The 24,884-nt window shown below is 42.2% G+C and overlaps 1 protein-coding gene across 1 annotated transcript in view; it reads right to left on the bottom strand.

The window, feature by feature from the left end:
* Positions 1-24,884, bottom strand: part of CLASP1 (cytoplasmic linker associated protein 1) — a 348,219-nt gene that overhangs the window by 81,292 nt on the left and 242,043 nt on the right. The window contains exons 25-29 of the mRNA XM_075530220.1: positions 23,154-23,217; positions 22,211-22,213; positions 18,665-18,828; positions 13,550-13,628; positions 12,381-12,524 (exon numbers count right to left, since the gene is read on the bottom strand). Of these exons, the coding sequence (XP_075386335.1) occupies positions 12,381-12,524; positions 13,550-13,628; positions 18,665-18,828; positions 22,211-22,213; positions 23,154-23,217 (454 nt within the window). The remainder of the gene's footprint in view (positions 1-12,380; positions 12,525-13,549; positions 13,629-18,664; positions 18,829-22,210; positions 22,214-23,153; positions 23,218-24,884) is intronic.

The raw sequence follows: 24,884 nt of genomic DNA, 5'->3' as shown, positions 1-24,884 counted from the left end.
AGGTGCTTACACCACGGACTCAAGTAGAAAATGTTTTGGAAATGATGAAGGCAACATATGTATAAATATGCTCGATACAAATGATGTATGGAGTGTTGTAAGAGCTGCAAGAGCCCTAAGAAAATGATTTTTAAAATAAATAATATATATATATACATACATACATACATACACACACACACATACACGCAAGGTGCCGGCATCAAACACAGATCATTCCACTACAAAAATTAAAATCAATCAAACTCACAGCCAATGAGGAGATTTCGATTCGCAGTGACCCTATAGGAGTGGAACTGCCCTTGTGATTTCCAAGGCTGTGTTTTTTTTCTGATATCTTTTTTTAAAAAATAAATCATTTCATTGAGGGCTTTTACAGCTCTTGTAAAAATCCAACATCAATTGTATCAAGCACATTTGTACATATGTTGCCACCATCATTTCCAAACATTTTCTTTCTATTTGAGCCTTTGGTATCAGCTCAAGTAGAAAGAAAATGTTTGGAAATGATAACAACCCCACCCACCCTTATGAACCCCTGATAATTTATAAATTTTTATTTTTCTGCATCCGCAATTTCCCTTCATTATGTTTTTATTTTTTGTCTCCCTGAGGCTGGCGTGGGGGGAGTCAATCATTGCGATCAGTTTCCCATTTCTCCCCCTACCTGCCACCTACCATTACGGTATTGCTACCCTCATCGTGGTATTGCTATTGGTCCTGGATTATCTGTCCTGGATACTGTGCGTCCAGAACTCTTATCTATAGCACTGTTAATGCTCTGGTCTGGCGAGGTTTGTAAAATAGAGCTGGGGTCAAAGCATTAATGAACGAGAGGAAAGTTGTGTATGTTTTATCAGTGCTACACTGCACCCTGGCTGGCTCATCTCTTCTTTGTGACCTTTCTGTGAGGGGATGTCCAATTGTCTACTGACGGGCTTTGGGTCTTCATTCTGAACCCCCTCATTCGCATCAAAATGGTTGTTTGGGGTCTTCTGATGTCTGATTCCCGTCAACACCTTGTGCCCACATAGGTTGGTATGTTTCTTCCGTGTGGGCTTTGTTGCTTCTCTGCTAGATGGCCGCTTGTTTATCTTCAAGCCTTTGAGTCCAGACGCTGTATCTGTTAATAAATAGCCAGGCACCATCCACTTACTTCACCACATAACTCATGCACCCATCTTCAGTGATTGTGTTGGGAATGTGAGCATCACAGAATGCCAGGTTATTAGAACAGTCTTCTTGCATTGAGGAAGCACTTGAGAAGAGGCTCAATGTTTGTCCGCTACTTTAATACTTTAAAAATATATGTACATAGACCTATATCCCTAACATTATATAGCAATGTTTACACATGCATATGTCTATTTTTTATACCTTTATTTGCTCCTAGTCCTTTCATCAATTTTTTACTTTCCTCCTGTCCCACTATCATATTTGGCTCTCTATATGTGCTTTCGGCTACATTGCACTTCATTGAACCCCACCAGGCATTCTATGCCCTCCTTGCCATCGATTTAAGATCTTGTTGTTCCCTTGTCCCTGGGTTTGTTGGCTCCCCTTCCCACACCTCCTCCTCTCCCCTGTCCCTTTGGAACCATTGATCCCCTTGTTTTCTCCATGGAATTGTTTATCTTGCCTATCTTATTTAGACAGATATGAAAAAGAGAAAGTAAATAAACAAACAACAACATCAACAAAAAATATCCTATGAATTATTCCGATCGGAGAAAACATTCATAAGGGTCACTAAACATTCCGAGGCTGTAAATCCCCCACCCCTTCTTTAAATGTTTTATTAGGGGCTCATACAACTCTTATCACAATTCGGACATACATCAATTGTGGAAAGCACATCTGTACATTCATTGCCCTCATCATTTTCAAAACATTTGCTCTCCACTTAATCCCCTGGCATCAGGTCCTCTTTTTTTTCTCCTCCTGCCCCGTTCCCCCCTCCCTCATGAGCTCTTGATAATTTATAATTATTATCTTGTCATATCTTGCCCTGTCCAACGTCTCCCTCCACCCCCTTTTCTGTTGTCCGTCCCCCAGGGAGGAGGTAACATGTAGATCTTTGTAATTGGTTCCCTCTTTCCAGCCCCCTCTCCTTCTACCCTCCCAGTATCACCACTCATACCCCTGGTCCTGAAGGTATCATCCACCCTGGATTCCCTGTGCCTCCAGCTCCTATCTGCACCAGTGTACATCCTCTGGTCTAGGCAGACTTCCGAGGCTGTAAATTTTAATGATGGCAGAAAGCCCCATCTTTCACTGGGGAGCAGCTAGGCGGTTAGACCTACTGACCTTAAGGTTAGTAGCTCAATGTCTAGCTCATTATATTACATACCAAAACACATACATTTATAGAGGCATACAACATCCACATGTACGATCGGGAAATATTGATAATGTAATATTTCCTCACAATCTTCCCAGTGTGTTTGCTATCAATAATCCAAAATGTAAAGAGAGCTGTGTTTTTTAAACTAGTACAGTTTTAAATGATCTGTTTACAATTTTCTTCCAAGTTTCCACGTCTGGGCCCAAAGCAGGTTGAAGCTGATTGAGCTGGGAAATCTCCACCTGTTTTACTATATCGAAGCGGGGACTAACAAAAAGGAAAGGTAGTATGATTTCATCACAGAGTAAAATGCAGAACAGTGTCTAGCTTCTTTTAGCAAAAAAATAATCTAGCAATATATAACTTAAAAATAAGAATAAAGAGGCTTCAAGATAGCACCGAGGTAAGCAGCCTATATGGGACGTTCCAGTGAGTCGGGGGTCTGAGAGGTCAAGTGGAAGTAAGATCCCTGTCCAGGAGGCGGCCCTGCCCCACATCTGCCTTGCTTCAAGCCACGAAGATCTGGGTCCATATACCCAGGATGTACCGCTGGCTGTGCACCTCGGTTAACACCAGCCAGTGCCACCCCACCTCCACCCCAATACACGTCCTGGGCTTGGTGGCTGCCCCAGGAACAGGACGGCTATCGTGTAGATTTCCCCAAGGCTAGGCCTGACCACCACATAGCCTCTGTCCACTTACGGCTCCCACTTGGGGGACTGTGCCTGTCTCCCCTGGTGCCTCTTCCTCCACGGGGCTAGGCGTCCATTCTGCCTGCAAGCTCTGGTTCCTCCCAGCAGCCACCCGGAACATCATGGCTTAACTCGCAGCAGATTTGATTGCCTGTGGCTGGGTGCAACCACAAGTGGCTCCACACACCCCGCAGGCGCATCTGCCTTGTCAATGTGGCACAGCCCCACCACTCCAGGGTGCCTCCGCTCATCCTGGACCCAGCACGGAGTGACGCCGGCACTTCCTGCCCACCATTTCCCCTGCACTGCAGCTTCTGGCAGCTCCCATGCCTCCCAGCGAAGCGCACTGCGCCATACCCTGCCTCAGCCTGAACCACAGGGAGTCGAGTCATGGACTGGGGCTGCAGGGGTCAGAGTCATGGACAGGAGCCTTGTAGGACAGCCATACGCCACCTGGGTCGGAACCATGGGGAACTGGGGCTGCGGACCGGAGCCTCGCGGGCCCGCCAGGTGCCATCACATCTGGAAGCACAGGGAAGCAGACATGGGGACTGGGGTTTTAGAGACCCACCATGTACCACCGCACCCAGACCAGCGGGAAAGCAGAGACGCGGACTGGGTCGTTGCAGGCCCGCCTTGCCTGGAGCTGCAGGGAGTCACAGATCAGGTCTTCCATCCTGCCACGCACTGCCTTGACTGGAGCCACAGGGAGTTGCAGACCGGGTCTTGCAGTCCTGCCCAGCAAGTGCCAGGCCCCCAGGGCCTCAGATAGGCGCTAAATGGGTCTATAGCAGCTTGAAGATGATTGCTGCCCAGTCCCTCCTAGCCCACGCAGCGAGTGAACAGTCAAGATTACATCCCTGGCCCAGAAGGCAGCACGGGACCAGCGACCTGGTTCTGGGAGCACCCCAGCTCACACGGGTGATATCACATTAGACTCCTACGGGGCCACCACCCACCCACTTGTCCCCTACAGCCCTATCACAGTATGGGCAGCAATCCACCAGTCAACCTGAGTTCCCCACAGCTGTTCCCACTGGTGCTCGCAACCTCTCATCTCTGTTGACCACTGAGTCACGGAGGTACCTGCCTACACAGCAGCCTGACCCACCTCCATAGTAGGCCACAGGCAGCCCTAAAAAACATCATTGCCAGTCACACAGAGAAAGAACGCAGGGCCTCAGTCTTACAGAAATATGGTGCCCAGCTCTCCAAAATAATCATATAAACAAAGCTTCCAGCATCACTCTCAAACAAGGAAGACAAACCACAACAGCAGAGCTAACAACACTAAGAAAAGAATCTGATGTGAATTCATCATAAAAAGAAATTTTCAGAAGGCTGCTTCAAGTAATACAGGAGATGAGGGAAGCTACACAGACAAAGGATGCAACAGTAGAGGAGATGAAGTCCACTATAGAGAGCATGGAATCCATGCACCAAAGGGAAATACAGGAGCTGGTGGATAAAGTAGCAGAAGCTGCACACAAGATCGCGGATCTCAGGAACAGATTAGAGGAAGCTGAGAACCGTATCAGTAATCTCAAAGAACATCAGGCAGACTTCAGCAAACAAGAAAGACAATCAAACAAGATAAGAGGCAGAAGAAAACCTGAGATCAATGACAGATGCTATGAATAGGAACAACATCCGAATAATTGGCCTACCAGAACAAGACACAGCAAAGAAGTCGACAGTTAAACTAACAAGGGAATTTCTGGAAGAAAACCCTGCCACCCTAATGAATGAGAATCAGTCACTCAAACAGGCATCAGAGGACACCACATAGACTAAACCCCAGGAAGAACTCACAAAGGCATATAATGGTTAAACTATCCAACTTCAAGTTCAAGGAAAAAGAAAATCCTAAGTGCAGCAAGGGAAAGGAAGACAGTCACATACAATGGCTCTCAGGTAAGAATATGCTCAGACCTATCAACAGAAACCAGGAAGAGAAGGGAACAGTGCAATAACATCTCGAATAGCTGAAAGTAAAAAAGAACAACAACAACACCTCTCCCCTAGAATCCTTTACGCTGCCAAATTATCTATTAAGATAGGAGAGCTCAGGGTTTTCCAGGGTAAGGAAAAACTTAAAGAATACGATGCAAAACACTCAACCCTCTGGAAGATCCTTGCTGACTGACTGTGGCAAGACGACCAAAATCCACCAAGCACAAACAGGAGAACACCATATAGCCCAATTCCAACCAGAAGCCAACAAACCGGTAACAATCACCAAGATAAGATGTCCTCAGGGGGAAAAGAAGGCAATAAAGAAGCCCCCCACGAAGACACAGCACAATGATATGAAGGGTGATAGGAAAACAACCCACAAAAGGCATGAGATGACAATAAATCCACAAACTGTGATAATAACTAAATGTCAATGGCCTTAACTCCTACACTAAAATAAAAAGGTTTCAGACTGGCTTGGAAAACAACCCATCAATCTGTTGCCTGCAGGAAACACACATTAAATTTGCAGACAAGAATAAATTAAGAATGAAAGACTGGCGCAAGATATACCACGCAAATGGCAACTCAAAAAAAGCAGAAGTCGCAATCCTGATCTTAGAGAAAACTGATTTCAAGGTTCAAACCATAAAAAGAGATAAGGAGGGGCACTACATAATGCTCAGAGGATCACTTTACCAGGAACCAGTGAGCATAATATATATATAAATACATATATATATATGCCAAATGAGAGAACCGTGATATTTGTCAAGCAAACTATTTAAAGCATACTACAGGTTCAATAATTATAGTAGGTGACTTTAATATACTGCTTTCAGAGAAAGACAAATCATTGGGAAGGAAGCTCGGCAAAGGGATTATAGAGCTAAACACTAAAATTAGGCAGCTAGATCTGATAAGACATATTTAGAGCTTTCCACCCAAATGCAAGGAATACACATTCTTCTCAAGTGCGCATGGATCATTTTTGAAAATAGACACGTTAGGACACAAGTCAAGCCTGCGTAAATTCAAACACACAGAGCTTACGCAGACGTCCTCCTCAGACCACCATGCCATAAAGCTGAAGATCAATAAAAGGGTGACCAGAAAAACAAGGGCAATTGGAGGATGAATAATGATCTTCTACAGCACGAGTGGGTTCTGACCCAGGTTAGAGAGGCATCAGAAAGTTTCTAGTAGCTAATGAGAATGCGAATACAACATATCACAACCTATGGGATTCGGTGACAGCAGTTATCGGAGGTAGCTTGATAGCAATATGGGTATATATGAAAAAGGAAGAGAGACTTATGACAGATACGCTCTCACAAAACCTCCAGCAACTAGAACAGAGCCAACAGAACAATCCCTCCAATAGCAAAGAAAAGAAATAATTAAAAATTGGCAGAGGTGAACCACTGGGAAGACAAAAGAACAATGCAGAAGATTAATGCAGCAAAAAGCTGGTTCTTGAAACGATCAACAGAATCAACAGACCACTGGCAAACCTAACCAAAGAAAAGAAAGAGCAAACAACAATAGCCAGGATGAGGAATGAAACAGGGCCTCACAACAGACCCTAATGAGATTAAAAGGACAATCACAAAGTACTATGAAAGTCTTTAATGAATTCAACAACGTAGAAGACATGGACAAATATTTGGACAAACAATCCTTCCCTAGACTATACCAGATAGAGATCAAGAACCTAAACAAACCCATAGGAAAAGAAAAAACAGATATGGCTGTAGAGAAACTACCAACATAAAAGCTCCTGAACCAGACGGCTTCACAGGATAATTCTACAAAGCATTCAGGGAAGACATCCTTCTCTGGATGTCCCTTATCCCCACTTCTATTCAATATTGTACTGGAGGTCCTAGCTAATAACATAAGACAATGAAAGGATATCAAAGGTATCCAACTGGGAGAGGAGGAGGGAAAATTACCATTATTTGCAGATAACATGATTCTGTACACTGAAAATCCCAGAAGCTCCACAACCGGAGTACTGATAGCGATAGAGGAATATGGAAGAGTGGGGTAAGATACAAGATTAACAGACAGAAGTTGATTGGTTTGCTATATACTTCGGACAAGACCATAGAAGAGGAGATCCAGAAGGCAGTACCCTTCATAATAGCTAAGAACAAAGTGAAATATCTAGGGATTTATTTAACCAAAAAACCAAAATAAAACAAAAGATTAATGCAAGGAAAACTAAAAGACTACTACAGGAAACCAAAAGCGACCTCCACAATGAAGGAATATCCCATGCTCATGGATCAGAAGACTCAATATGGTAAAGATGTCTATGCTACACAGGGCAAAGTGCCAACAGTCGGCCCTCCATATAAAAAAAATTCTACCAAGCTCCAAAGAGCAAAACTTAAATGTGTCATACACTAAGCACTCACTATACACTGAATTCATGCAAATCAAGTCATGCATAGGCATACTCTGCTGTACCCTCCTGCCATTTCCTAAGTCTTCAGGACCGTTAGCACCTATTTGAGTACTATACTCCTCCTTTGAGGGAAAAAAGAAGGCTTTCTTTAAAAAGAAATTTTTTTTTAATTGGGGGCTCTTATAGCTCTTATCATAATCCATACATCCCTCCAGTGTCAAGCACATATGCCGCCATCATCATTTTCAAAGCATTCTCTTCCCACTTGAGCCTAATATCTGCTGCCCATTTCTTCCCCCTCCCTCCCCCAACCACCCGCCCTCATGAACCTTTAAGTTATAGATTATTTTTCCGTATCTTACATTGTCCTCCGTCGCCCCTCACTCACTTTTCCATTATTCACCCCCGAATGAGGGGAGTTCTAGATTAATCCTTGTGATCAGTTTCCCCTTTCTCCCCCCACCCTCCCCTAGCATTTAGGTGATAAAAGCAATCCCTCAAAGGTAAATGGGGAATATAAAATGGTACTTACATGGTACTAAGTATTGTAAGTAATCGAGAGATGATTTAATGCATACTTAGTGGATATACACAAATATTATGCCATTTTACATAGAGATGTGAGCACCTGTGGATTTCAGTATCTACTGGTGACCACCCTGAACCCACCCTCCCTTGGATAGTGAAGGCCAACTGCATTTTGGAAATGCACCAGCTTAGGTAATTATGTTTGAGATAATTATTTTCTCTTGTTGGGACCCTAAGATCAAAGGGTAATACTGGTAGAGGTGGCTATAGATAAATACAAAATTTAAAAATGCAAATTTCCCATAAGCCAGAATCAACAATGTTTAACCTGACAGCAGAACAGAGAAAGCTGGCTTTTAAAAGTACAAAAGGTTTTTATGCAAAGAAACAGAAAAATGGCCATGTGTGAAACCCAAGCTTAGAAAGAACCTAACTGCCAGGAAGGGAATGAGAAGAGCAACAATACTGTAATCGATTCTACTTATACGCTTATAATGTGTCAGAAGGTAAGTAAACCCTTTATGTACATTAATTAATCCTCACAAAAGCTTTGAGGGAAAGTATTATCTCTTCATGTGCTATTTCACAAGAAAGTAGTACATATTTTTTCTCGAGCTAATAAAAGAGCAGCCACAACACCGCACCACCACCACTTTGGTATTAAGGTGTCTCGAAAAATATGATCCTAACCTTTCTCCTCTCTCACTAAATCAATGAGGCTGGGTTGCAAGCGCGGTATGTAATAGGAAGTTCTTGTTGTTGTTGTTCTTTAGAAAGTCAAGAATTCATGATATCTCCTAAAAATTTACAACAGCATGTCTTCCAAGTTCGTACTACAAACTGATTTAAGGAAGACAAATGTTCTTTTCATACAGTAGTGTGGGTTATCAAGGAAACGCCAACTAAAAAATCCCTTGGGCCAGATAGCTCCACAGGAGAATTCAATTTGGGGAATATCTAACGCCAATCCTACACAAACTCTTTCAGAGCACAGAAAAAGACGACAAACTCCCCGAATTTTTCTATGAAGCTAGCGTGACTGATGCCTAAAGGGGTAAAGTATCCCACAAGAATTGAGAACTATAGACAGATTATTGCTAACAAACCTCGATACAAAAATCTTAACACAACACTGACCAATACAATACAAAAGTTTATAAAACGATTAATTCACCATGACCAACTGGGATTCATTCCAGAGATGTAGGGATGGGTCAACGTAGGAAAGTCCATCAGCATTACTTCGTATATTGATAAGAAAAAGGATAAAAACTACATGATAATAACAAAAGAGGCAGAAAAAGCATCTGACAACCTCCAACACCCATTTCTGTTTAAGGCACTCCAGAAGACAGGACTGGAAAGAAAGCCCCTCAATATAATACAAGCTATATAGGCAAAGCCAAGCGCCAACGTGGTAGTCGATGGGAAAAAGACAAATACAATCGCACTGAAAAGGGGGCCAGATAAGGATGCCCTTGCCCCCACTTCTATTTAACATTGTACTGGAGGTCCCAGCTAACAACATAAGGCAAAGGAAAGGACATCAAAGGTATTCATCAGAGGGAAGAATAGTTGAAATTCTCACCATTCACAGATAATATTTATATATGGAAAACCCTAACAGCTCGACAAGATGAGTACTGGAAGCGATAGAGGAATATGGCAGAGTGACAGGATACAAGATCAACAAAGTGAAGTCTCCTGGACTGCTATATACATAGACGAGTCCATGGAAGACGAGATAAAAAGGCTAGTAACCTTCACAAGAGCTAAACACAAAGTGAAATATCTAAGGGTATACCTAACCAAAAAACCAAACGATTTGTATGAGGAGAACTACAGAACACTATTACAAGAGACTAACAGTGACCTCTGTAAATGGAAGGATCTCTCGTGCTAGTGGACAAGAAGACTTAATATAGTAGAGATGTCAGTCCTGCCCAAGGCACTATGCAAGTATGCTATCCCGATACAAGTACCAGCGTCCTTCCTCAAAGCACTGGAGAAATTGACTACCAAGAAGATGCCCAGAATTAGCAGAGAACTCCTCCAGAAGAAAGACAAAGTTGGAGGGCTTGCTTTACTGATCTTTGACACCTACTATACAGCCACAGTGGTCAAAACAGCATGGAACTGGTATAACGACAGATATTCAGACCAGTAGAAAATAACTGAAAACCCAGAAATGAAATCACTACCATACAGACAACTGATCTTTGAGAAGGGCCCCAAAATATCAAATGGGATGCTGATGTCTTCAACAAGTGGGGCTGGAAAAAGGGGGGTGGGTGGGGGTAAGGGAGGACAAGGATAACAGGGGAGCAGGGGACTAACCCATACAGGGGGAGGGTAGTTTTCATGTTTCCACAGGAAAAGTATGAAAGGGATCAGACCTTAACCTGGGGCACCACGCCTCAAGGGAAACATACCAGCATGAAGCAGTGAACTAACAGGGCGGGCCCCCGGTCCAGCTCCAATGACCCCTCGCCAGAAGAATGCACTGCAGAGGACAGCACTGAGGACACAGCCCAGGGAGAGTGGTGGGTCTGCCCAGACCACATGGGAGTAAACTAAGAGGGAGGGAGGGAGGGTGAGACAGAGAGAGAGACAGACAGAGAAAGAGAGAGAGAGAGAGAGAGAGAGAGAGAGAGAGAGAGAGAGAGAGAGAGAGAGAGAGAGAGAGAGAAGAGAAGAGAACTACAAACTGGCCCACCAAGTCTCAGGGACAACATTCCTACTTGGGGCAGCCAATGCACAGAGAGGACTGTGGGACTGGTCCCACCAGGAGACATCGCCCCCTCACTGACCCACAGGACTATGGGGGACAGCACTGGAGACACAGTGGGAATTGTGCCTGGTCTGACCCCCCACCCCCACCACAGGAGGGAAACATGAAGGGAGTTCAACAAAACAACGAAGTACCCCAAGTATTCCAGGAAAGAGACCTCGGAATTGGTGAGCATGCGTGGGACTTCAGCAGATCAGGTGGGAAAATATTCACAAGGGTCAGCAGACAGACCTGGAACTATTTATAAGGTTGGATTTTTTTCCCCCTCTCTTACCTGGCCCCCTTTTTTCTCATGTCTATCCATATAAGACAGGCAGGATAGCCGATCCCAAGGAGAAAACCATGGGGCCGACGGCTCTGAAGGGACATGGGAGAGGAGGTAGGAAATGGGGATGGGGGCGCCAACAAACCCAGGGACAATAAGACATCTAAAATTGATTCTGTGTTGCTCACCTTCTTGACACGATTGCTGAAGACAAAATGGGTAGATGAGCAAATGTCGTGAAGAAAGCTGATGGTGCCCAGCTATTAAAAGCACTTGGGGCCTTAAAGGCTTTGAATTAAACAAGCAGCCATCTAGCAGGGAAAAAACAAAGCCTACAATGGAAGAAGCACACTAGCCTGGGTGATCACAAGGTGTCGATGAGATCAGGGATCAGAAGACCCCAAACAAACAAATACATCAATGCAAACGATGGAGATTGGAATGGAGACACAAACCCATCTGTAGATAATTGAACATTCCCACACAGAAGGGTCACAAGGTAAGAATGAGACAAACAGGTGTGGAACATCATGTCAGAACATACAACATTCCTCTAGTTCTTTCATGCTCACCCCACCCCCGCCCCTACTATCATGACTCCACTTCTACCTTACAAATCAGGAGCATGTACACTGGTGCAGATAAGAGCTCTTGACACACCAAATCCAGGACAGACAGACAGACCCCTGAGGAACAACAATGGGAGTAGCGATACCAAGGAAGGTGGGGGAAGAAGGGGGAGAAATGGGGAACAGAGTACAATGAACGATGTATAAATCCCCCCAGACCCTCCCCCCCCGGGAGGAACAGCAATAACGTGGGCAAAGGAAGACAGCAGGTGGTGTGAGATAAGAAAATAATAACAATTTATAATTTTATCAGGGGCCCATGAGGGTGGGGGAAGGAGAGGAGCTGAGACCAAGGGCTCAAACAGAAATAAAATACTTTGAAAATGATCCTGGCAACATATGTACAAATGGGCTTGATATAATTGATGCGTGGGTTGTTATAAAAGCTGTAAGAGAATATTTCACAATATATATTTAAAAAAAGCTGTAAGAGACCCCAATAAAGTGATTTATTAAAACAAAAATACAGTAGTGTTTTAATGTATATATATGAAATATACCTAAGTACATAAAATATATCATTTAGAAAGAATGAATCCGTCAAATGACATTTCATATTTTTATTTTGATATTCAAAGACTGAAATTCTGATGTGTTAGAGAAAAGATGAAGGTCAATAGCCAAATTTTGGTTTTCAAGATAAAGAGGGGTTAAAAATGTACGTGTGAATGTATGTGGAGGTCTCGCAAGTTTTAAATAAAGTTTTCTAGCACATGCCTAAGCGAGTCTGTAATAATAATACTTTAGATATCTTGCACGTACCTTTCTCACATCTGAACTCTTTGGTTCTGTTGTCCAGGTTATAATTCTAGAGACCGCAAGCCTTGTCTCACTAGAGTTTATAAAATCTGCTGGATCCATCTGCCTGGCCAGAGATTCAATGTATTTTAGGATTGCAACTTTGACCTGAAAGATTGAACAGTTACACATATTAAGTACACTTGACGATCCTTAAATGCAATCCTCAATTGCGGGGAGGGGGTTGGCAAAGCAAAGCAAAGCAAACACTGTGGAGGGGGATTTTGCTTTTCCTTGGATTTCAGTTTCCAATGGAGGTGTATGGGGGGGGGGGCGCGAGGGGGAAACGCATGAAATGACTGATGGATAAGGTTTGAGACCATGTAGCCTGGTCCCCTTCTCTTTTGGGTATCATGTCTGTCCAAAAGGGGTGCTCTGCTTCTCATCCTGCCACAAGAGATTTCCAATGCAGGAAATCCGCATAGGAAGGTTGGGGTTTCCAGTTCTGCCACGGACAGGGAAGGCAAGTCAACGCTGAAATTCGTTTCTCAAGCATTACAGGCCAAGACCCTAGAAGCTATCAGGTAATAATAATAGGGCGGACTCTCCTGCCCTAACTTTTCCCCTGAATTGTTAAAATTGGTTTTGGCCTCATAAAAGGGGCTCTTTACTGGGCCCATCCTAAAACTTCACAAAAGTTCATGTCAAACAAGTGATGAACATGATCTGTTTAAAGTTATACACAAATTTTCTCATCAAATTTAATCTTGATATCACGGGTATAATTCTCTCTAACTCCTACCTATCAATTAGTTTTCATGTCTTAAAAAGTTAACTTTCCAATGAGATACCTAGCCGTTACATGAGATGATCTTAACAGTAATTGTGTAAAAGACTGGTAATACATGTTGGTGAAGAGAAGGGACAGGTACAACGCTCGTGCATAGCTGATGAGAAGAAGGTACAACCATGTTTCAGTTTCTAATTAAGTTTGACATAAACCCATCCTATAAGCCCGAAATTTTCTTCTTAGGTATTTAACCAAGAGAAATGGGAAAATGTCCGTAGAGATTTGTGCAAGAACGCTCACCGCAGCCTTTCTCCCTACAGTCAAATAGTTATAGAAGAAGCAAGTAATTTTTAAGCAGATTGATGTTCTACAAGTTGAACTGTAACGACAAACAATTACCAACCTTGAGATTTGGAGTTTGAGTCTGATCCACAATAAATCTCATCAAGATGTTAAATTGTTGATCAAATGGAAAGGAGTCCCTATTTTAAAAAGAAGCACAGCTCATCTTTAAAGAAAGGTTTATTACAAAGAATGTAAAAACTACATTAAGAAACAGAAACATCCTGTTTTGGATATCTGTAACATATATGAAAGCAAACTTGTTCACATTTTAAGCTAGTATTTTAAAACTTATTATAAATACTAAAGTAACACATAGTTTATCGAAAATGGAAAATGTTTAAACTCCTAAAATGTTATATACTAAAGTTTCTTTAAGTGTGATATTTTAAAAATCAAGACAAAGTCATAGGCAAAGAACTATATTCTTACCCACTGAAGGGTCTGCTTACCTTTTCAACTACTCTTCTGAATAATGTTTGTGTGCCAATATACCCAATTTACAACTCTTCTCTTTACATCCCACCTAAGTGTTCATAATACCTATCCTTGCCACAAGCATTATGCTCTGTAGTCTTGGCTTTGCCATTGCTTAGGGTAACATTTTGCAGTTACCACCATAAAGGTGCCTATGAGGTAGTCAGCATAGAAAAATTCCCCATCCAGCTAAACACATACACAAGAGGCCAAGGGCCCCAGAGCTCCTTCCTTCTCTCTCCTGTTACGGCCTACAGCAGAGTCCATGGTTTGGCATTTTAGCCTCCAGAATTCTAATAAAGTTAATGTCAGTTCTTTAAAACCACTCACTTGTGGTATTTAGGCTACAGTACTATTTACTAAATGCGGTGTGTGGAGCCCGTGTGGAAGACACGGACATGATTTCTATGCAAAAAGGAAGATTACATAAAAATACATATTATAATGCTGGCTAAAATGATTGCATTGATTTCTTTGAACTCTCTTAGGAACTTTCCTCAATCTACATATTAAAAACAAAAATAAAAAGAGAGATGTAGGTTTGAAACTAAAATAAAGCAACCGATACCTATCTCAAAGACTAACTTGAAAAGGAAACAATTTCAAAGAAAAATATAAAGTTCACGCCACATAGTAAATGCCAGTGCTGAGGTCCCTAGGCACATACGAAGTATGTGAACTTGACCAAAGAGCATCTTGTTTGTTCCCAGGAAACTCTGAGGATCAAGTCTAGAAGCAAAGTACGCAGCGGTATTCATGGTCCAGCCAATCCTTGGTTTTACTCATAAGGCATTAGGATTTACGCGACTCAACTCAACGGCAAATTAAAGAAGCAAAGTCACAAACTGTAACAAAGTGTTTTTCTTCATCGAGGGGTAGAGGACAAATACATTTAACTCGTGTATTTAACCTAGAAAAGGGCCCTATTGTCAGGCACAAGCTCAAGTAAAAGAAAACCAGAGGTTAACACTCAGGTCCTTAACTTAAAGAACAGCCAGTCACCACTGAAGGGCCCTGACCCCATCCCTTCCATTTATCAATCACTGATGAGTTCTACATAAAGGAGCCCTGGGTGGTACAGTTTTTACACACAGGCCTGTGATCCACAGGGTTGGCAGTTCGAAACCACCAACAGCTCCACGAGAAAAGATTGGGCTTTCTACTCCCATGAACAGTTAGTCTGGGAAACCTACAGGAAGTTGCTATGAGTCAGCATTGACTCGATGGCAGTGGAAGGTTTTAGATAAGCTTGAGAAGGCATGTATTTCTGCCGCAGAGAACAAGAAGGACACAATGAAAATGCTTCAGGAAATGAGAGAAAATACTATATGGAAATCAAGATTTTAATAGGAAAGAGGCATCCAGGAAACTAATAGGATGTAGTGGAGTCCTTAATCAGCACAGTTGAAGAAGACCCTCACACACTCACTGCCGTGAAGTCGATGCTGACTCATCCTGCAGGACAGGGGGAACCCAACTGTCCCCGCGGGTTCCCTAGCCGGCAAGTCTTGACAGGTGTAGAAAGCCTTGTCTCCTGCAGAGGGGCTGGTGGTTTGGGATGGTGGACCTTGTGGCTCGCAGCCTTAAAAATCTCAACGGGATCGTTTCATTCATGATTTCACCTTAATTTGAGCTATAGACAAAATTTCACTCACATTTTTATTTGGCCTTCATAGAGCCATAAAAATTTGCAAATTTGTTGCCCAAGTCTATAATTCTGGTCTCTTTTGAACAGCCTGGCACCAGTAATTCCCTATCCCAACCGACTGTAGCTCTGTAGCCCCACTCCATGTCCCAGCCCCATTTGCTGTCTGCATTCCTGTCCACTCTATCAGTCAAGTTCCTATAGTCAAGTCTGGACTAAACTCGTATCAACAATTGGTATTGGTGTAAAGCAACATATCCTAATTCCATTGAGCCTTGTCACCTAAAGGAGTGGTGAAGTTTGGAAGACTTATCATAAATGCAGTCTATTGCTTTTATGTTCATGAAAAATCTAGGCAATACAGCTCTATAGCATTGCAAATTATAAATACCTACAGGGCCAGGAACCCAAAGAAGGCAGCTGGCATCACAGTGTAGAAAACCCAGATAGATGCTCTGAAGCCTAGGTTCCAATATTGACTCTTCTTTCTTATGTGCTTCAGCAAATGACAAGCTCTCCCTCTCTCTGTTTCCTCAGCTGTAAAATGATGAAACAAAGTCCCACCCATAGACTGAAGGCTTGAAAAGGCTTAGTGTCTAGTAGATACAGTTGTTGTAACAGGAAGTGCTGTGAACAATATTACTATTGAAATGTACATGGATTAAAGGACCATTACATCGGTAACTGTGACGCTAGATTATTTTTGGCTACTGAAGGAAGGGCCGCATGACTGAGCGGAAGGAATTCAGCGGAGAACCTAGAGTCTCTGGGCTCCGGCCTGTACTTTGCCATTTAGAGACTCTAAGCAAGTCAGCAAAGTTTCCAACTAGCCGGGAGGAGCCATAGGTTTTTACCAGGTGGGACATTTGCAGTCATGTCTAATTCTAGTGATGGGAAATGGGCAAGGAAGAGGTTTCTTAAAATCTGTCATGAGATTTAGCCCTGAAGATATTATTGCTACTTTTTAAGAGAAAAATTAATTCTATGATTAAGAGGCATGTACAGCACAGTAGTAGTGAATGGCAAGTTGCCCTGTTAGATTACAGTCAAACTATGGGCCAGAACCATGTCCTAAACATTGGCTGCACTTGATGTCTTGCTCCCAGTGTGCTTTCTCATGTATAGCCTGTCCCTCCTGTGGGAGAACGAATACACAAACAAAAGAAAAATAAAAACATAAATGGCTGGCTGGTGGGCTCTAGGTCTTTCAGAAAATTATCTGCAGGCAGTAACTAAAATAATCAGAACCTAAAAATGGACGAGGTTCTACATGCCTGGGTTGTAGTGGTACCCTCATCACAATTTCCAACTCTAATTACCGACACTGTCATTATGATGTGATATCACGGCCCTGAATATGCTATTGATGTGGTAAACATAAAACGTTGTAGATGTAATTAAAACTATTCCTCAGAGAATTTAAAACAGGGAGATTATCCTGGATTAGGTCCCTGGGTGTTACAAATCATTTGTACTTGGTCTCCTAGCAGCCCACAGAAGAAAGTGAAAAAGCAAATCCCCCTATAAAGCAGTTCAATTCTGTAGCAGATAGGCTCACCCGGAGGCAACATTACCCAACAGCAATGGGATTATCTAATCCTGGATTACCGGCACTTAACCGTGTCCTGTGAGAGTCCCTTTAAAGCACAGTTTTCCCTGACCTAGTAGCAGCAGAAGAAAAGAGTCAGATAGAAGGAACGCAGGTGGCCCTTGGAAATTATCCCCAGATGACGTCCTATTAGTCAATGAGGATTTTGGACCTGTAGCCACAAAGAACTAAGGTCTGCCAACAACCGTTTAATGGGCTTTGAAACATTCCACCCCTACCCTCACCCTCCAGCCTCCCTAGTTGGCCAATACTTTTAATTCAGCCACAGGAAACTAAGCACTAGGTGATTCCTAAGCGTAACACTTGCTACACAGCAACGCAAACATGGTATTACTATACTTTTAGAGTAACTGAGTCTTACAAAAGTTATTGCCCTTAGTCTTCAGAGTGATCTGGGATACGTATTCGTTCTTTGAAAACCACACCGATGTCCACTAAATTACAAACAAGGCATTTCTGCAAAGTACTTTGAAATAATTTAATTTCTAATACTTGTAAGAGGACTTAAAATTGGACAAACAAGAGGTAACAGATGTCCGAGCAATGATAGCATAATCAGGATTTTATCGTTTTCTGAACCAATGCAGCTTTTCTTTTCTCCTAGAGCAGTGGTTCTCAACCGGCGGGTCGCGACCTCTTAGGTGGTGTGTGTGTGTGTGTGTGTGTGTGTGTGTGTGTGTGTGTGTGAAATGACCCTTTCACAGGAAAACACCTATCTCCGATGGTCTTAGGAACCAAGACATCGCTCCTCTATCAGTCTCCAGGCGGTTCTGTTCACATGCAGAACGAGTGAGTACCTGGCGTAAAGACTGTTTCCCAAGCTTCAAGACAAAATTTCATTTATTTGTAACTAGAAATAAATATTTCACAATATATAATTTCATATTGATTTTGTGATTAATCACTATGCTCCAATTATGTTCAGTTTGCAACAATGAAAATACATCCCGCATATATCAGATATTTGCGATTCATAAGAGTAGCAAAATGACAGTGATGAAGTAGCAACACATATAATTATATGGGTGTGGGGTCCCCACCACACGAGGAACTGTATCAAAGGGTCGCGGCAATAGGCAGGTGGAGAACCACTGTCCTAGAGGCTAGAGAGTCACACTTGCTGCGAGGGTCTTATCGATCTCTGTGAACTTAGAAACTGCTGTTGAATCACTGGGAACGCTGTATCCTAAGACATTTACAGCACGTTTCTAATACAACCTTTAAAAAAGCTTAAGTCTTCAGAGAGTTAAAAGCAAATATTTACAAGTACTTTTTTTTTTCAGAGAAGAGGGTTAACTTGGAGGCTTAGTTTTGTTTTTGTCATTGTCTTAGACATACACAAAATTGATGGGTAAAACATTTTAACAATGAATATAGGGATTGAGGAAGGGAGATTCCGAGTGGCAAGAGGTGTGCAACATGAAAACTGTCTTCTTGAACATTACCTTGTTATATCTAGAGCCTTCTGAACTTTTGCTTGCACAGACCCAAGTAAATCCGCACCCATTTTCTTAAGTAATTGTGTCAGGAGAACAAAAAGCCAATCTTGCAAGTCGTCCTTGTGAATTATTATGAAATCCACCAAGGTCTCCAGAAACATACTAAAAACCTAGAAAAGTGACACAGATGAAAGCCAAGTATTTCATACATTTAATTCAGGATTTCCCCCTAAATCTTTACAAGATTAAATGTGTTCCTACTGACCTTGCCCACACTCTTTAAATAAAATAAAAATTGAGATTTCATTAAGTTCGTGGTCGAAGTTTACACAGGAAGTTTACCTTTCCACTGACAATTTCCACACAAATTATTCAGTGACATGAGTTACTTATCAAAATGTGTCAACATTTTCTTTAATAATGTTCAATTTGTTCCCATTTCAGTACTTTAGTTTCCTTGAGAACCTATCTTGGCATCTTTGTTTTTGAGGTATTGTTGAGTTTTTGATGTAATACTGATCATTTTAAAGTAAGGTACCTAACTCACTGATAATATCCTTTATTTTGTGTGCCACTCTGTTACTTCACTAAAAGGTAATGTCAGGGGATGGGCTCAGTTTAAAGAGAGTGACAGACTTAGGGAGTTCTCCTATCTCCAATCGTTCTCGTTTGTCTGGATTTCCCCCCGCCTCCCATTCTATCCAGAATCAACTAATATGACCCTGGTTGGGCACCATCTAGTTCTTCAAGTCTCAAGGTCTCAATGTCACTGAGAGGATTCTGACTCATAGCAACCCATTATGCCATCTGTGCTCTGGTCTCAGGGTAGATGAGGTTTCTTTGTCCAGACCCTTGTAACTCATAACACTGTTAATGACTAGTCTCATTAACAAAGTATATTACAGAAAACAGATAAACAAAACTGGAACTTACTCTCTGTTGTGAATTCCATCGCAAAGCAGGTCATGCAACAAAACAAATTCCATGTTAGTCTACAGTGAATTGATACCATTTTCATGCAGTTTCTTAAAAAAAACCCTGCAAAATCTAAAAACTGATTAAAAAATACTATTCTTTCCCTCAATATGCTGCTGTTGTTGTATGTTGTCAAATTAATTCTGACTCACAGCAACCCAAGGTGACAGATCAGACTTGCCCCATAAGTTTCATAGGAAGCAGGTTGTCGGGTCTTTGCTCCTAGGAATGACTTGTGAGTTCAAACAACTGATCTTCTGGCTAGCTGGTGAGTGTTTTACCATTGCTCCACCAGGGATCCTTTATCTCAGGCCATAGAAATGCAGTGCAGAGGTGTGAACTTCAATGAAAATTATTAGTTTAATCCTGGAGGTGTGCCTTTCTTTTTCACTCTTAAAAAAATCTTTAAAGTTCTAATTCTACACTATTATTTTTATTAGCTAGCATTCAAAAATCACTGGTATAAAGAAGACTATATATTTATATATATATGTAACAACTCTCTTCTGTATTTGAGACAGCAATTTTAAATATAAGTCAATTTCAGGTATTATAAAATTTTAAAAAGATAAGGCTTATATACGAGGTACTAAGAGTTCACATTTTTCTCATGTTGCTGTATAATTATTGGCTTGCTCAGTTTCAGTTCCTTGGTCTCAGGAAGTATGGGTACCTTTTAGATCTAGCAAGTTCTTAAGTACAGCAAAATTCTATTTGGAGAAATAACTTAACTTGGCTTTTCATTAAATCCACAAAATAAATGCTTCCATCGTTCCAGCATATGGCTAGTAGGAGGTGCTCAAAATATATTTGCTGAATAAAGGAAAGACTGTATCTGATTCTTTCCATGTTAACGCTTACCTGGAGTCAACTTTAAGGTTTATAATGCTTGAATTTTAAAAGAATGGAATTTTCGAAAGACGGAACATGCAATATTCTTGAAATGGGTGTTAAATTTGTAAGGTATGAACTGCACTAAGGGGAATTAACTCTCATTCTTGGAGAGTGTATTTCTCGCAAGGAGGGGACATTTAGTCTACAGTGTTACATCCCTGAATCATTTTCAGAGATGCTAGGACTATGTTCCCCTACTATGTATGTTAGCGAGACTTACTCTCCTGGGGCATTCCACCTACTCAGTCTCTTATGAGACAACTTAGGAATAAATGAGCCCAAGCTTTGGAATTTCTGGTTTTGCTCATAGGCAACTAACAAATATTAACTAAACTAAAACCTGCAAACTCACTGTACAAGAGCCTTCAGTTGGAAACAAATTTCCTTCTTTATCCTCAAATTCTGGTTCTGAATCAGCAATCTAGAGGTGACAGGTAACAGAAATTTCATCAATGTCCAAAGCCATCTAATGCCCCTTACGTTGCAAATTTTATACTATGAATCGTACTTCGAAGGCTAATTAAAGTCTTGATACCCATATCTTTAGTTATCTAGTTCTTTGATTTGTAAGATTAATATTGTTATTGTCAACCTTGCCGTGAGGATCAATCAATGAATTTAAACACATGCTTCAACACCATTATTCGATGAGAGAACTGTTGGTAGAAATGAAATAGAGTCTTTTCATTTGTTTGCCCAAACTCTCACAAACATCTGAAAATCATAACTAGTTTTCTGGATCTCTAACCCAGAACAAGGATTCAGGAAGCAGGTAATGTTTTCAAGGACAACTTCCTATAAGGAAGGACGGACAGGAAGAGAAAATAGTGAAGTCACAGTAACTGGCTAGATTCCTTAGCTACCACCTAGTTCTTTTTCTCAGCATGACTTGGAAGATACTTTTACAAGAAAAACTGATGTATAAAATAGTTAATCTTGCGTATCACGCAGGATTTAAGATTTACTTATGCTAACTTAATATTCTATAAATTTCAATAGTTTAATTTCCTTTCTCTATAACTCCCTTATATTCTCATATGCCCATTTTCCTTCACTAACAGCATCTAACAGCCTTTCTGAGAGCTTACTCTCAAATAACGGCATAAAATCTAGCCTCCAACAGATCTCAGAAACACGGAAAAAGGGCAGGGTGTCTCATCCTTCTTCATCCCCTCCACCTGCTCCTTTGCCTCAGCCACAGAAAAGGCAGGGGCTGGGCTGAGTGAAACGTCACCGAGACCCCAGAACCGGAGCCTCACCATCAAACTCAAGAAACAGAAGTCAAAGAAAAAGGTGGAATGGAGCAGTGACACTGTGGGCAATGAGCACATATGGCGGGCCGCTCATCCAAATGCTGCTGGATTGATGCGAAACCTCAGGCCTTTGGTGAGACCTCCAGAGAGCAATGAGGACCAGGAGGAAGGCTGGGGTCATACACACTGTGCCAGGGACCATCAAAAGGACGAAGTCGTACACCCCAGGGCCTGATCGCCAGCACCCCTCCCCAGCCATCGGACCCCTCACAGGCCTCTCCAGAGTCAACACAGCACTACATTCCTCTCCCCCCTTCCATCCCTGTGCCCGTCTGGCCCTGAGTGTACCTATGTAGCTAATTGGGGGCTAGGCTTGTGCTTTAATCCCTTCTCTAGGCGCCCTCTTGCCTGCTTGAGAGGAGGAGGAGACCCTCTGTATTCCAGAGCTCCTGGAATTCTGACTTGCTGCTATTTCAGGACTCAGGCTTCTGAGCTTCTCCAGTCCTCATCGTCCCTCCTGATCCCCAGCCCCTCCCCTCGAAGGCCCCGGGCCCTATCCTCCTCCTCCGTTCTCATTGTCAAACCTGTCCTGGGTCCCCTGACTACTGTACTTGAGGCCCAAACACTTGCATTGGGTTTCAACAGCCCCAACTTTCATTTCCAGGGTCCTGGTCTGATTCCTGGCAGCCTGGTCCTAGTTATGCTCACTGGTGCTGGCAAAGAAGCTCTTATACTATGAATGTATGTTTGCAATCCAGACTCCTAGTCCTGTAGGTCTCAGGAGAGATCTCAGCCCCCCTCCCTCCCCCAAACACACACTTTCCTCTTACTCCCTCGGGATATTCAGAAGAGGGAGTGAACCTTTGCCACACTCGCCTCTGATGGGAAACCAGAACAAGAAATAGGGTGCCCTCTCTGCCCCTTCTCAGCAGGTCTGGGAATCCTGGGGGAACTAGCTCCCTGACTGGTCGCTCTTCAGCCTTTGGTGTGCCAGTGTCTGAGCCCGAAGAGACCTAGTCCCAGAAGGCTGGATTCTTCGGGGAGGAATAGGAAGGGAGGGGGTAGAGATGGGGGTGTGCCCCTCACACCCTTACTTCTTCCTGATGGATAATAAGAGGTGCTAAAAATATATTTGCTGTATCTGATTCTTTCCATGTTAACTCTTACCTGAAGTCAACTTCAAGGTCTATAATGCCTGAATTAGAAAAGAATGGAATTTTCGAAAGACGGAACATGCAATACTCTTGAAATTGGTGTTAAATTTGTAAGGTATGAACGGCACTAAGGGGGATTAGCTCTCATTCCTGGGCAGCATATGCCATAGCTCATGTACACATGCAGATGGGAAGGTAAGATGGCATCCTGAGACTCACCTTGCTATGTGGGTCAGCAAACATTCGGGTGAAGATCTCACATAATCTTTTCAGTTCTACTCGACTAAAGGAAATAAAATGGAGATAAATGAATTTAAATTTAATAAGGCAGCACTGCAATTCATTTCCGATTTGAAACTTAAAAGCCTTACTACTAAGTTTTATGTAATTTAAACTTATAATACTAAGTTCGCCCCAAGTGAATTATCTTCTTTCTTTCAAATTCCTATTTAATTGCACCATGAATTAATTTGAATTTATCAATGTTTCTTTTATATTTCTGTTTAATCTCATCATGAATTACATGGTGGTAATTTTAGTCTTGCATTAACATGAGGGAACTGAGACGCTGAGTGATTTCCTGAGTTCACACATCTGGAAGTGAGTGGCAAGGTCACGAGGCAAATCAAATTCATTTCATTCTAGGTCTCTTTTCCACTTTCAACAGAGGAATGGCAATGCAATGAGCTAGAAAAAAAGCATGTGTTTTAGGGTCAGACACGTGAATGTTAAACCAGTAGACAAAGTAGTACCCTTACACCTTTAAGCCCTGGTTTTCTCACTCCTCCAACAGGTTTATCAAAACTCCTTTACATGGCTGCTGGGAGGCCCCAAGAAAATAGTATCTACTACCTACAGCGCAAACACTCCTTTCATGTTGGTTGTCGCCTTTCCTCAACTGTATTATTGGAATCCCATCTTTGTACTGGGACACAGAGTGGTACTATCGGATAAGTATTGGACTACTAGTTACAAGATCAATGGTTCAAACCCACCAGCTGCACCTCAGGAGAGAGAGAGGACTGTCTTCTCCGATAAAGGTTTACAGCCTTGGACAACTTACATCGGGTGTTTATGAGCGAAACTCCGCTGGATGACAGACAGTGGTTTTTCTGTTTTAACATGACGGAACAGAGCCTGGTAGCACAATGCATTAATAAACACTGGCAAGTCAACCAGAGGGTTGGCAGTTCAAACCCACCGCTGCTCCAGGGGAGAAAGACGAAGCAGTCGCTTTCCACACCGATGTACAGCCTCAGCAAGCCCGTAGAACACTTCGACTGGTTCACAAGCCACTGTGAGTTGGAAGCCACTTGACAGCCATGGATTTGGGTTGGGTTTTTACTTTAGAACTTGACAGGTGTCATTGCTTTCCCCCCAAATGACCCCCTCAGGCAGATGGTTCAATGATCCTTCAAAAATGGTAACTGGCCTTGTTAAACTCAGGTGTCAAAATGGTAACCATTTAGATTAGGCCAATACTGAAATTACTCACAGGATATCGGTGAACATGCACAATCATGAAAACAGGGCCAGCAGAAGCACATGGATTTTTGAAAAATAATCATAACATTTCATTTTTTAGAGTGTTCGCTATATTGTCATGGATTTTGCTTCAAAAAGGTAAATGACAAAACCTCGCAGGACATCTTCATGAACAAACTGGAATGAAGTGCTAAGAACGACTACAGTAAGGGGGAAGATTCGGGTGCCCGGGCGGCACGAATGGTTTGTGGCTTAAACCCATGCATATTCTACACCTCCTGCTTCATTAGTCATCTGTGAAGAAGTTCCATCTATGAGAGTCACTGTATGCGGTTTCCATATCATTAAACAAAACACCAAGTCGCAAGACCATAGTATTTGTACTTCACGCATTCAAAATTGCATTCTGTAATCAATGACATTTTCATACTATCACTTGATGGTGGTTCTTCTTGGAGGGATAAA

Source organism: Tenrec ecaudatus, chromosome 13, assembly GCF_050624435.1.
Source record: "Tenrec ecaudatus isolate mTenEca1 chromosome 13, mTenEca1.hap1, whole genome shotgun sequence".
Lineage (NCBI taxonomy): Eukaryota > Metazoa > Chordata > Mammalia > Afrosoricida > Tenrecidae > Tenrec > Tenrec ecaudatus.
The sequence above is the reverse complement of the archived record's forward strand: the minus strand, read 5'-3'. Positions and strand labels throughout refer to the sequence as shown.